This window comes from Crocodylus siamensis, chromosome 7 (assembly GCF_052110815.1).
Source record: "Crocodylus siamensis isolate JL-2025a chromosome 7, ASM5211081v1, whole genome shotgun sequence".
Lineage (NCBI taxonomy): Eukaryota > Metazoa > Chordata > Crocodylia > Crocodylidae > Crocodylus > Crocodylus siamensis.
In genome coordinates this window covers 21,913,740-21,927,690 of record NC_143401.1, presented here as the reverse complement: position 1 = coordinate 21,927,690, position 13,951 = coordinate 21,913,740, and the positions used below count along the sequence as shown (strand labels likewise).

The 13,951-nt window shown below is 48.0% G+C and overlaps 1 protein-coding gene across 3 annotated transcripts in view; it reads left to right on the top strand.

The window, feature by feature from the left end:
- Positions 1–241: 241 nt before the first annotated feature.
- The window catches only part of TMEM273 (transmembrane protein 273), a 42,386-nt gene continuing 28,676 nt past the window's right edge, over positions 242–13,951 (top strand). For 2 of the 3 annotated variants that reach the window (XM_090058365.1, XM_090058364.1), the window contains exons 1-3: positions 242–625; positions 5,563–5,898; positions 12,008–12,061. In XM_090058365.1, the coding sequence (XP_089914491.1) occupies positions 5,784–5,898; positions 12,008–12,061 (169 nt within the window). In that variant the 5' untranslated portion in view covers positions 242–625; positions 5,563–5,783. The remainder of the gene's footprint in view (positions 626–5,562; positions 5,899–12,007; positions 12,062–13,951) is intronic. The other variant, XM_090058366.1, reaches the window with a different exon arrangement.

Here is a 13,951-nt window from a genome sequence, read left to right as displayed (position 1 = left end):
GAGTGTTTCAGAAACAGGTCTGATCCACTAAATCTACATCTCAAGTATTTCCAATACCTGGCTTGGGGTTTTATTGTGGTCACCTGGACAGAATTCTGTTATTCTTTGTGAGCCAAAATAACCCTTCTCCAGCTGCCAAAGTGGCCTTTCTGGCACTCAGGGGTGGGTCCAGAGAGGGAGAAGTGGGATGGTCGCACTTCCTTTTTGGATCATAGTGAACCATTTTGGGTCACAGGAGCAGCAGGGAGATATGTCACTTTGCAGAAAATTAATGGAAAGACCATTTCACTATGTTAGTGTTTATACATCTGCTGTTGCCTGAACACGCAAGACTCTTATTTGGGTTGGAGCTGTTTACAATACATCATTTCTATGTAACTTGTTGAGTCACAGAGGTTACTGCTTTCTTGAACTTAATCCAAAAACGGAACTTGCATTTGCAAACGCAGAAGAACTCAGGATGTGACTACCATTTCCTATTACAATCATTTGACCCAGCCTGGCTCTCATTTTTCTATGCTCAAAGGAAATCAGAAAGTTTGAGTGAAATTTCTGTCACCAAAACTCAAAATGGTCTCACTGACAAGCTGGATTCCTGTCTACATAACTGTTCTTCTTCACTTACGTAAGTGACTAAGTGTGTTTCATTTCCTATTAGTTAATTGCACTTTATATTTAAGATCAAGGGAGAAGTCATGCTGCTTATCTCTTGACTGTGTTAATGCTGTTTATTTCTCAGTCATGTTATGTGCATTCTGTTTTAAAGTTGATCTCTGTGCTAAATGGAGAAGGAATATTTATCCAGGGAGTACTGTTATTTTGCTGAGACTTCCACCTAGCAGTGAGTAGCCTGAATACAGCACTGTACAGTTCTAAAGACACAATTTAGCTACATGCGTGCCTCTGCTAGTGAGGTAGCTGAGGGCTTCAGAGCATCCCCTATTTGGGATTTGGTTTACAGTGTAATTAAAAAGTAATAGCCCGTATAAATTCTTCTGACACCTCTTTCTTCCCTCCCCATGCATCTTGTGCAGAGGATTCAAGTGCACCCTCTGACCAACTCCAGACAATGTGTACTCATGTTTCACTATGAGCATATGCCATCCAAGAATCTCAGAGGGCTTTACGCATATTCACTCTCACAACACCATTGTTATTAGACAGTTCAGATTGACCCACCCCCATTTTACACAGGGGGAAGCGAGGAGCACTGTGTGTAATTCTCAGGAGGACTGATTCAAGCAAGATGCTGGAAGGGACAACGGAGGGTCTGCAGCTGATGAAATCACAAAACCAGTATACCGATTGCCCTTGTTTCAGCAGATGTTGGGGACTGACGGAGGCATCCACTGTTGTAGAGAGCTGCATTCCTTGCAAGTTAACAAGCTTACATGTGCTCCCACTTGAATAGGGATATTCATAGCAAACCCAATATTCTTGTTAGTTCCTGAAATACTGTGAAAACAGGGAGACAAGGTTCTTTGGGTAAATGTCATACCACATTTTCTTAGACCACCTAAATAGTTGGAAAAATTGTTCTTTGCAAGCTTTCAGGTACAAACACACTTCTTCAGGCAGAGGGAGAGTCTACAGTTGCAGTGTGCTCTCCTGGATAGGATAGACGCCAGTATGCAGGACTGCAGGTCAGGCATTTGCATTTTCACTGACCTGCAGTCCTGCATACTGGCTTCTATCCTATCCAGGAGAGCACAATTCAACTGAGCCATGAGTTTTCAAAGAAGATGGCCAATAGGTCTGCAATCACATCAGCCAACTCCCTCAGCACCCTCTGGTGCATCCCATCTGGCCCCATGAACTTGTACACATCCAGTTTTTCTAAGTTGTCCCTAACCTGTTCTTTCACCACTGAGGGCTGCTCACTTCCTCTCCAAACTTTGCTGCCCAATGCAGTAGTCTGGAACCTGCCCTTGCCTGTGAAGACTGAGGCAAAAAAAGTCATTATGCACTTCAGCCTTTTCGGCATCCTCTGTCACAAGTTTGCCTCCCCCGTTCAGTAAGGGACCCACACGTTCCCTGATTATCCCCTTAATATCAACATAATTTTAGAAACCCTTCTTGTTACCCTTCACATCCCTTGCTACCTGCAACTCCAATAGTGCTTTGGCCTTCCTGACTTCACCCCTGCATGCCCGAGCATTGCTCTTATATTCTTCACTAGTTATTTCGTTAAGTTTTCACTTCTTATAAGCTGCTTTTGTGATTTAGTTTACTGAAGAGTTCCCTGCTAAGCCAAGCTGGTTTTCTATGAGTTTTCCTGTACATCAGGATGGTTTGTTTCTGCACTTTCAGTAAGCCTTCCTTAAAGTACAGCCAGCTTTCCTGGACTCCTCTCCCCCTCAGTCTGGCTTCCCAGGGGATCCTGCCCAGGAGTTCCCTGAGTCAAAGTCTGTTTTTCTGAAGTCCAGGGTCCTTACTCTGCTGCTCTCTATCCTTCCTTTCCTCAGGGTCCTGAACTCAATGATCTCATGCTCACTGCTACTTACGCTGCCATCCACTACTACATTCCCCACCAATTCATCCCTGTTTGTGAGCACCAGGTCAAGAAGAACATGGCACCTACTTGGCCACTCCAGCACTCGCACTTGGAAGTTGCCTCCAATACTCTCCCAAAATTTCCTAGATTGTCTGTGCACTGTTGTATTGTCCTCCCAGCAGATGTCAGGATGATTGAAGTCTCCCATGAGAACCAGGGCTTGTGATTGGGAAACTTCTAGCTGTTTGAAAACAGCCTCATCCACCACTTCCTCCTGGTCTGGTGGTTTATAGCAGACCCCCGCCACAACATCACCCTTGTCGCTCTCCCCTCAAACCTTAACCCAGAGACTCTCAACAGGCCTATTGCCAGTTCTATACTGGAGCAATCACATGGCTCTTTTACATATAGAGCAACTCCTCTTCCTCTTCTCTCCTGCCTGTCCTTCCTGAACAGCTTGTACTCATGACAATGCTCCAGCCATGCAAGCTATCCCACCAAATCTGTTATTCCAATCACATCATAGTGCCATGACTGTTCAAGGGCTTCCAGTTCTTCCTACTTGTTTCTCAGGCTCTGTGCATTTGTGTACGGGCACCTGAGGTAACTAGTTTCTTGCCCTGATTTCTCAGAAAGTATGAGAGCTCCTCCCACTTGCTCTTCCTCTAGGTCTCCCGCTTCCCCACTTACCCCAGAGTTTTGGTCTCCACCCCCTAACAAACTTCATTTAGAGCCCTCCTCACTAGCTTAGCGAGCCTGTCTGAGAAGACACTCTTACCTTTCTTCATCAGATGGATCCCATCTCTTCCCAGCAATCCTTCTTCTTGGAACAACAACCCATGGTCGAAGAAGCCAAATCCCTGCTGGCAACACCACCTGCACAGTCAGGTTTTCTTCTGCAGGATGTACCTGCTCCTGCCCAAGCCCTTTCCCTTGACCAGAAGGATAGATGAGAATACAGCCTGAGTCACAGACCCCCTCACCCTTGCACCCAGAGTCCTGTAATCACTTTTGATACGCTCAGGGGCTCCCCTGGCAGTATCATAGCATGGAGAAACAGCACGGGGTAGTAGTCAGAGGGCCAAATGAGCCTCGGTACTCCCTCTGTGGCATCTTGGATCCAGGCTTCGAGTAAGCAACCGACCTCCCGAGACAACAGGACAGGTTGGCAGATGGCTCCCTCTGTCCCCCGCAGAAGGGAGTCTCCAACTACCACCACCACCACTCATTGCTGCTTCTTGATCCTACCCACCTTGGTAGGCCAGGCCTGTCCTCCTCCACCAATGCAACATGCTCCTTCCTCTCTGCTGCTAGGGCTGCATATCTGTTCTCCAGCTGAACAACTGCAGGTGGAGGCAAAGATCTCTGCTTACTACCGGAAGTCACAAGGCTTCAGCTTCCACCCTCTTGGGAGCCCATGTCCTCTCTCTTCTTTAATGCTGCATCTGGCATTTCTTTCTCCACAGTCCAGGAGGTCTCCTCAAGGATCGAATTGATGAACGCCTCATGGCAGAGGATGCTTTGGAGCTTTGCCGCCACCTCCTCCTGTAGTTCTCTTGCCTGTTCCCTGAGAGACAAGACAACTACAGGAGGAGGTGGCAAGGCTCCAAAGCATCCCCTGCCATGAGGCATTCATTGAGTCGATGCTTGAAAATTTGACACAATTTATTTTTTCAGTTTTTCAAGATGGAGGTATGAGAAATAAACTACTGGTAGTTTCTCAAGGACCAGTGCTGTACCCAGGGACCTACTTAAATCACAGTGAGACTAAGCAATTTTCATGGGTTGGTCATAACATAAAGAACAAATTTTGTGGATATTTCCTGGGTATGTTCTGCCAGCCCCACCCTTTGGTGCTGATTGGTGGAGAGGCTGTGACATGGGAGGAGGAATGAGGGGGCACCTGCCATCTTGTCTACTGCCCTTCATACCTCCCCACCACTTTGTGCCTCCCCACCACTGTGTGCCATCCCCCTCAGTGGGCTGTGAGACTGGACCACAGGAGCAAGGACCACAACATTTTAATTTCGTTGAGTTTCTAAAGTTGATTTTATGGACTATCCTGGATTTCAGGGTTTCCACAAAATCCAAGAAATTGCAAATTGAGTAGACTTTTAGCTATTCACAGACTGCACCACACAGCCACTGAATTCCTCTGTATCTTGATATGCAGAACCAAGCTGTTTCTTATGGTAGCAGTTCAATATATGATGCACTTATCTATGATTCTGTTTTCTGTGTATTGCACTTTCATTTGTAAATTCTGAATAGAGATTTGAATTGGGCTCAGTATAGAAATGGGGTTCAACCTTGAGACTGGATTTGAATTATGACTTCCCCTAAATTTGTAGGCATGTCTAAACCCTCATCTATGTTTATAAATGGTTTAATCTAGTTTGCATCTGTAATTTGTTAGTGAACAGATGAGTCATGCATGATTTCTAATTTGGTCACCTTCATCCCATTCGTGTTTAACTTCAACACACATGCACATGCACACAGACTCATAAGCAGTTGGTATTTAAACAGCATCTAATAACTGTTATTAAATCTTAATCAAATCCATATTGAAGACTATGAATTGAAAACATTGCCCCAGTTCCTATGGGGTTTCAGAGGTCTCCCTCCCTCTTTAAAAAGAAACCAATAATTAAATCTCAATATATTAAACCAACTTACATTAAATATTCCATGTAAAATATTATTTCTGCCATAAAACACATAATCTGTCACTGGTTTAATTCCATTAGAAAGCACACATTAAAGTCTATGTATTATGATGATTAGGATAATAAAAGTAATACAATATTACTTCTATTATATTTGAATTTAAAACATTCTTCATATGAGCAGAAAGAATAGTTAAGTGGGTGGATGGAAAGAAAGATTTTTATAATTTATAATAAAATGAAATTCACATGCAGAAGCAGGGAGATTTTGATTAGTTTTTAATTTGGCAACCAAACAGTTGAGCTTTCCACACCCCTCATGCAGTTTTAAACATCCTTTTTCATTTTATCCTTTTTTACTCTGATGCTGCTAATTAGGGTTGTCCTTATATCCTACAGTGTACCAACCATCCATAATGTAAACTCCTCAGCTTGATCCCACTGGCCAGACATCGGGAGCTCTGTTGCACTTCAGAGCATGAAGTTAAGCCACTTACAGCCAACACCAGCCTGAAGTGCATCTGTAATTCAGCCTGATGTTGCAAGCCACAAGCACAGGAAATCAGCTTATCAGCAAACCAGTAATTTCCTGTTCTTGACTTTCAGCTCGTCTGTACCTCATGTTTCTTCTCTACTGCCAACAATTAATGCCAAGTACAGAGGGGTTCACAGACTTATATCCAGAAGGGCTCTGCTCAAGAAACAAGAACCATGATATGGACAGAAGCTGTGCAGGTTGCTTATAGACATGGAAGAGTAATTTACATGACTGACACTAAATTAGGGTGACCTTGAAGATAGGGCCCAAGTATTAATATAGACTCACCCAGTCCTTACCATGCTATTCTTGGTGTTTTTTCTTAAACCGTGAGGCCCTGGAGTTATATGATTACTAGAGGAATATTATTATTTTTTAAAGTAAGCTTCCAGTCAAATTGCTTCATAGATTTCATAGATTTCATAGACATTAGGGCTGGAAGGGACCTCGGGAGATCATCGAGTCCAGCCCCCTGCCCAAAGGGCAGGAAGTCAGCTGGGGTCATAGGATCCCAGCAAGATAAGCATCCAATTTACTCTTGAAGGTGTTCAATGTAGGTGCTTGAACCACCTCCGCTGGCAGACTGTTCCAGACCTTGGGGGCTCGGACAGTAAAGAAATTCTTCCTTATGTCCAGCCTGAAACGGTCTTGCAGGAGTTTGTGACCGTTCGACCTTGTCATCCCTTGGGGCGCTCTGGTGAACAAACGTTCCCCCAGATCCTGGTGGTCACCCCTGATAAACTTATAGGTGGCCATCAGATCACTCCTGAGCCTGCGGTTTTCCAGGCTAAAGAGTCCCATGGCTCTCAGCCTGTCATAGTAAGATCTGTTTTCCTGACCGCTGATCATGCACGTGGCTCTCCTCTGGACTCTCTCAAGCTTCTCCACATCCTTTTTGAATTGTGGAGCCCAAAACTGGACGCAGTACTCCAGCTGTGGCCTCACCAAGGCCGAGTACAAGGGGAGAATGACGTCCCGGGATTTGCTCGAGAAGCATCTATGGATGCACGCCAGCATTTTGGTCGCTTTACTAGCTGCAGCATCGCATTGCAGGCTCATGTTCATCTTCTGGTCAATGATGACCCCCAAGTCTTTTTCTTCTGTAGTGCTAACCAACGTAGCACTGCCAAGCCTATAAGGGTGCTGCAGGTTTTTCCTCCCAAGGTGGAGAACCTTGCATTTTTCGGTGTTAAACACCATCAGGTTCTCGTCTGCCCATTTGCTGAGCTTGTCCAGGTCAGCCTGGATCACCCGCCTATCTTCTGGAGTGGATGCTTTGCCCCAAAGTTTGGTGTCATCGGCGAACTTGGCCAGTCCGCTCCTAACTCCAATGTCCACATCATTAATGAAGATGTTGAACAGTATGGGTCCCAGGACAGAGCCTTGAGGGACCCCACTGGTCACAGGGCACCATGATGAGTGGCTGCCATCAATTACAACCCTCTGGGTTCGACCACGAAGCCAATTTCCCAGCCAGCGGATCGTGGTGGAGCCAAGGCCACAACTGGGCAGTTTGGCCAAGAGGTGATCATGGGATACCAGATCAAAAGCTTTTCTGAAGTCAAGATATATGACATCAATCTCTTCTCCCTTGTCCAGGTGATAGGTCACCTGGTCATAGAAGGAAATGAGATTGGTCAAACAAGACCTACCCGCAACAAACCCGTGCTGGCTATCCCTTAGAATGTTAGCCTGGGCCAGTCCCTCAAGGATGGCCTCCTTAATAAACTTTTCTAAGATCTTCCCCAGGATAGAAGTCAGGCTAATGGGCCTGTAGTTAGCCGGATCCACTCTCCTCCCTTTCTTAAAGATCGGCACCACATTGGCCTTCTTCCAGTCTTCGGGCACTACACCAGAGCACCAGGAGTTTTCAAAGATCCGTGCCAGGGGCTGGGCTATGACGCTGGCCAGCTCCTTGAGTACCCTGGGGTGCAGGTTGTCAGGGCCAGCTGACTTGAAGGTATCCAGCTTCTCAAGGTGTTCCTTCACGAGGTCAGCATTGATGGAGGGTAGGGGATCCCCCTCACCCGGATTTCCCTGTCCCGTAGCAGGCATGGGCATCCCATGTGACTGATGAAAGACTGACGCAAAGTACCTATTTAATAGGTTGGCTTTTTCCTGGGCGTCAGTTGTCAGTTGCCCCATCTGGTTTAGCAGGGGTCCAACATTGCCCTTGCTTTTCCTCTGGCTCCCCACATATCTGAAAAAGGACTTTTTGTTGTCCTTGATGCCTGAAGCTAGTTGGAGTTCAGTTGCAGCCTTGGCTTTCCTGGTTTGGTCCCTGCAGGACCGGACCAGCGCGGAGTAATCCTCCTTGGAGGTGAATCCCATCCTCCATCCTTTGTAGGCTTTCCTTTTTAGCCACAGTAGGTCCTCTAGGTCTCTAGAGAGCCAGGGGGGCTGCTGTGCCTTCTTGCTGCCTTTCCTCCGTGTTGGAATAGATTTAGCTTGTGCACTGAGGATCGCTTCCTTGAGAAGCAACCACTCTTCTTGAACTCCCATCTCCCTGGGGTCATGGTCCCTGAGGGCCTGACCGACTAGCCTCTTGAGCTTGTCAAAGTCGGCTTTTCTGAAGTCAAGGACTTCTGTGTTGCTGACTGACTTGCCAGCTTTACGGCGGATGGTGAAGGTGATCAGCTCGTGGTCGCTGTCACCCAACTTCCCATCAATCACTAGGTCGCCGATTAGGTCGTCCCCCCTAGCCAGTACCAGGTCAAGCAGCGCTTTGCCTCTCATTGGCCCATAGACTTCTTGAGTCAGGTAGAGGTCATCCACGCACGAGAGAAAGCTTTGCGCCTGCTCAGATTTAGCTGAGTGATCTTCCCACGAGATGTCCGGGTAATTGAAGTCACCCATGACAACCAAGGTCCTGGAGCAAGCGGCCTCAGTCAGTTCCCGGGCGAACTCCTGGTCAAGCTCGGGACTTTGAGTGGGAGATCTGTAATAGACTCCCACCGTTGTGTCCCCTGTGCCGAATTCCCCACGAATTTTTACCCAGAGGGTCTCTAGCTGTCCATGCCGGTCGCCAGCATCAGCTTGCAGGGACATGTAGCTTTCCTTCACATAGAGAGCTACACCCCCACCCCTTTTGTCAATACGATCTCTCCTGTATAGGGTATAGCCCTCTATACCCGTGGTCCAGTCATGGGTGGAGTCCCACCAGGTCTCCGTTATCCCAATGACATCATATTTCTTTGCACTGAGCAGGAGGACGAGCTCGTCCTGCTTGTTGCCCAGGCTCCTGGCATTAGTGTACAGGCAGGCAAGTGTGCCCTTGGGGGCTCTTGCCTTGCCAACAGATTTTGCCAGGGCTAGGGCAGGGGTGGGCTCCCTTAAGTGCCCCTTTAAGTGCCTTGGCCAGCTGGCTTTGCAAGGGCCGTTCAGCGGGCCAGCAGGGGCAGTAGTCCCCCCATCCCCCAGTGGGCTTAGTTTAAAGCCTGGTGGAGCAGGTCAGCCAGCCTGGCTGAGAAGAGCCTCCTCCCCAGGGGAGAGAGGTGGAGGCCATCTCTTCCCAGCAGCTCGCTGCCACTCTCTCCAAAGAGTGGGCTGTGGTCATGGAAGCCAAAGCCTTCCCAATAACACCAGCGCCGCAGTCTTTGGTTCACCGCATGGATCCTCCTCTCCCTCCTCAGCCCATAGCCCGAGACTGGGAGGATCGATGAAAACACCACCTGAGCTCCCAGACCCCTAAGCCCTGCTCCCAACTCCCTGTAGCGCCTCATGACCTGGCTGGGGGTGCTCCGAGCCGTGTCATTGGTGCCCACATGAATAAGGAGCATGGGGTAGTGGTCTGTGGGGCGGAGGAGCTGCGGGATCCTCTCTGCAATGTCTAGGATGCGGGCCCCCGGGAAGCAGCAGACTTCCCGGGCTAAGGGGTCGGGGCGGCAGATTGCCCCCTCAGTGCCCCGCAGGATGGAGTCTCCCACAACAAACACCTTTTGCTTTGTCTTGGGGAGAGCGGGGCCAGTAGCTGTGGTCGAGCCTGGGTTGCCTGCGGGCGCTGGCAACTGCGTGGGCTCTGCTGGGGTGCAAGAGGTGCGAACCTGTTGCTAAGCTCCGGCGGGGCAGGGGCCTTGGTGCGGCGGGCCTTGGGGCCCTTGACTACTTTGGTCCATGCCCCTGACTGGGCAGAGCGGGAGGTCCCAGAGTCCTCCTTAGTCGCGGAGGGAGACAGAGCTCTCCCCAGTGGCTCCAGGGGGAGAAGGGCCTGGCAGTAGGAGTCTATCTCCTGCTCACAGTCCCTGATGGCACGCAGTCTCTGGACTGTGGCCTGGAGCTCCTCCAGCTGGTGATAGAGAAAAGTTTGAAAATGCAAACCCTAAAGAGTGAAAATCAAGCAGGAAAATAAAAAAGAAGCTAAAATCTATTTGTCTTACAGTCCTATGAATTTCAAACCTGTCTCAAGCTTTTTGAAGCCTGACTGAACACACAATATTTAAGTGATTGAGTAATGGTCAAGTAACCAAGGGAAGTAAAAGCTAGTGTCTTGCCATTCATCCTGCATGTCAGACATTTCTGATATGGTGCTGGAACTGCCAAAGTTCACACTGACTTTAATTGAAATATAAGGTTCACAGCAGCAATAATGGGGCCACTTTTGTAAAGTTTGCTCTTATCAAAATTTCTCTATGGTGTTAGAATGCACCTTCTACAAATATTCATGTGAAAAGTGTCACTCACATAAAAACAGCTGAAGAGGAGCAAAACAAAATTCTGCAATGCCTGCTTTTTTGAAGGCTCTATCTCCTGGAGTAACGCGATGATGTGAAAAGTCAGCTTCAATTTAAAAACAAGTAGGTTTTTGAGTTTTTGCCTGTAAAGAAAAGGATCACTCAGCAAAATCCAAGTGCTCACAAAGCTTCCTATTGTGCACTGATGACCTCTACCTGGCTCAAGAAGTCTACAGGCCAATGAGAGGTAAAGCACTGCTCATCCTGGTACTGGCTACTGGGGATGACCTAATCCATGACCTAGTGATCGATGGGAAGTTGGGTGACAGCGACCACAAGCTAATCAGATTCACCATCCACCATAAAGCTGGCAAGTCAGTCAGCAACACAGAAGTCCTTGACTTCAGGAAAGCTAACTTTGACAAGCTCAAGAGTCTTGTCATGAAGAGTGGTTGCTCCTCAAGAGAACGATCCTCAGTGCACAAGCTAATTCTATTCCATCTCAGAGGTGAATCCCATCCTCCATTCTTTGTAGGCCTTTCTTTTTAGCCTCAGGAGGTCTCCAGGGATCTAGCAGACCTCCTGAGGCTAAAAAGAAAGGCCAACAAAGAATGGAGGATGGGATTCAACTCTAAGGAGGAATATTCTGCACTGGTCCAGTCCTGCAGGGAGCAAACCAGGAAAGCCAAGGCTTCAACTGAACTCCAACTAGCTTCGAGCATCAGGGACAATAAAAAGTCCTTTTTCAGATATGTGGGGAGCCAGAGGAAAAGCAAGGGCAACATTGGACCCCTGCTGAACCAGATGGGACAACTGACAACTGATGCCCAGGAAAAAACTAACCTATTAAATGGGTACTTTGTGCCAGTCTTTCATCAGTCCCATGGAACACCCATCCCCTCTGCGGGACAGGCAGGTCCAAATGAGGGAGATTCCCCTGCCCTCCTTCAATGTTGACCTCATGAAGGAACACCTTGAGAGGCTGGATACCTTCAAGTCAGCCAGCCCTGACAATCTACACCCCAGGGTACTCAAGGAGCTGGCGAGCATCATAGCCAAGCCCCTGGCATGGATCTTTGAGAACTCCTGGCGCTCTGGTGTAGTGCCCGAAGACTGGAAGAAAGCCAATGTGGTGCCTATCTTCAAGAAAGGGAGGAAAGTGGATCTGGCTAACTATAGGCCCATCAGCCTGACTTCTATCCTGGGGAAGATCTTAGAAAAGTTTATTAAGGAGGCCATCCTTGAGGGACTGGCCCAGGCTAACATTCTAAGGGACAGCCAGCACGGGTTTGTTGCTGCTATGATTCTGAGTGGAACTACTTAAAAAAATATTCTCGATTTGCTTATTCCAGCTTACATTTTCAATGATAAAACAAATTGAAAAAAAATGTTGTTTCATTCAAGATTCTTCAGAATTCTCCCATTAAATAGCCTTCCAATAACACATCTGTTCTACAAAGGCCTAGATACATTTCTTAAATTTTGTCATCTGACATCAGTTAGTCACTAGTAATATCCTGGCATGATCCTGTTAGGATTTTCAAGCAAGCATGATATTACCAGGTACATATGGTCACTAGCTAAATACAGTACATTGTTTTACATATTGTGATGTGCCCAATCTTTTCTGTTTCAGATATCTGGAAAGCAAGGGTTCATGCCTCTGGAACATCTGAAGAGGATGGAGTAGGTGAGTCTATTTTAAGATGTCACCTTCCCTACAGGAGCTGTAGGCTAAGACGGGGTGGGAAAAATATGGCCTGCAGGCCAGATCCAACCCACCAGGCAATTTCATCCAGTCTGCAGGTGGGTGCCCACTAATTATTCATACCCAGCTGAGCCTGTGGCTGCCCCTCCTGCAGTCACATGTGGCCGAGCCTCACCCACTTCCACTGGGGCAATGTCCTGCACTTCCACCCTCGTGGACAGGAGAGCCACAGCCCCAACCCTGGCCCCAGCCAGAACACAGCTTCTAGGCCAGGCTGCTGCTGCCACTGCTGCAGCCACCCAAGGAACTGCTCAACTCCCCTGGCCTCCAGTGGCTCCTCCTCATGTCCCTGCTGCAGCACTCTGGGCAGCAGGTAGGGAAGCAGCAGCAGGTGGGGAAAAGTATAAGCTGGTCAGGAGCACAGAACCAAGAGCATGTACCCTGTACCCAGCCAGGGGGGAAGGAGGGGCAGAAGGAGAAGCAGAAAGTCTGCGTAAACCCAGTTCCATTATACAGGGCTCCCTGTGGCTCACATACATCTCCTGGAACTTGCACACCATGGTGGGGAGCCTAGCACAATGGAGCTGGCAGCCTTTCCTACCCCCTGTCACCATATGCAGCTCCAGGGACTCCACCAGAAGTGGCAAGGAGCCCCACACAATGCAGACCAGCAGGCTCAGCCCCATTCCCTGCTTCTCAGTGGAGTCCTAGGAGCTGCACCTGATGGCAGGAAGCGGAGTCAGGTTGCTGGCTCCATTGTGTGGGGCTCCCCCCGGTCCCACAGTGTGTAGCTTTGGCTAGGTCTTGTGAGCTGCACATCAGACATGGGGTGATCCAGGTGCTGAAGTCAGGCCAGCCTGGCCCTACTCTCTGCCACTCTGCTGTGCAGCTTCCAGCACTGGCTGGAACTGTGTGCCACTGGGCAGCTCTGCCTACACAGGCCATAAGTACCCCGAGGTCCTGCTGCTGCTGCTGCCGCTGCCACTGGCAGCAGGGGCTGTGTGCCGTGGAGGGCCATGTATGTGGGGGGAGCTCCACATGCACACCCCACCATACCCACACCCCACACCCTCTCTCACACACAACCACACCCCCCACAAGCTCACATGCACCCCTCACAAACCCCACACCCTCCCCCCAGACACACACCCCACAAACCCCATACCCCATAACACATATCCCACCTCCTAACTACATTTCACACAGTCCCCCACAAACATTATACAAAAGTAGGACTTTATTTTGAGCTATTATGTAAATGCCTCTGTATACATTGCACATACTCATATAAATAAGGACAATATATATGTTTTTAAAACAAAATATATTATAGTACATGTTTGATTTTTAGTATATGATTTGTTTTTTTTCTGGTTCCAAGATGGCAATTCCACCCCTACCCCCACCCCCAAGGGAAGGGACTTCTGGTGGCAAATGTCAGGGGTTAGGGACAGGACTTCCAGTCCCAAGAAGGTGGCCAGGGTGCAGGGTACCAGTCAAAGGGCAGGGCTACCCTTACAGACCTTGATAGCTCACCAAAACTAATTAAGCAGCCCTCACACCAAGATAATTGTCCACCCTGGGGCTAAGAGAACGTGGTAACAAAAGCAAACACATGCTAAGGATATTAGATCTTGTTATTTTATATAGATCTTTTTATCAATGGGAATACAAAATGGAGCCCCAAAATTATGATGCTGATTAGGATTATAATTATTATTATCATAATATAATAATCATCTGCTTATTCTGTGTTTGTATGGTGCCTATTATAATGAAGCACTGGTCTGTGATTGCTGCCTCCAGGCATGCCTGTAATAAAATTAGAAACATTAAAAGGCACATTGGAGCCCCAAAGATCATGAAAATGTG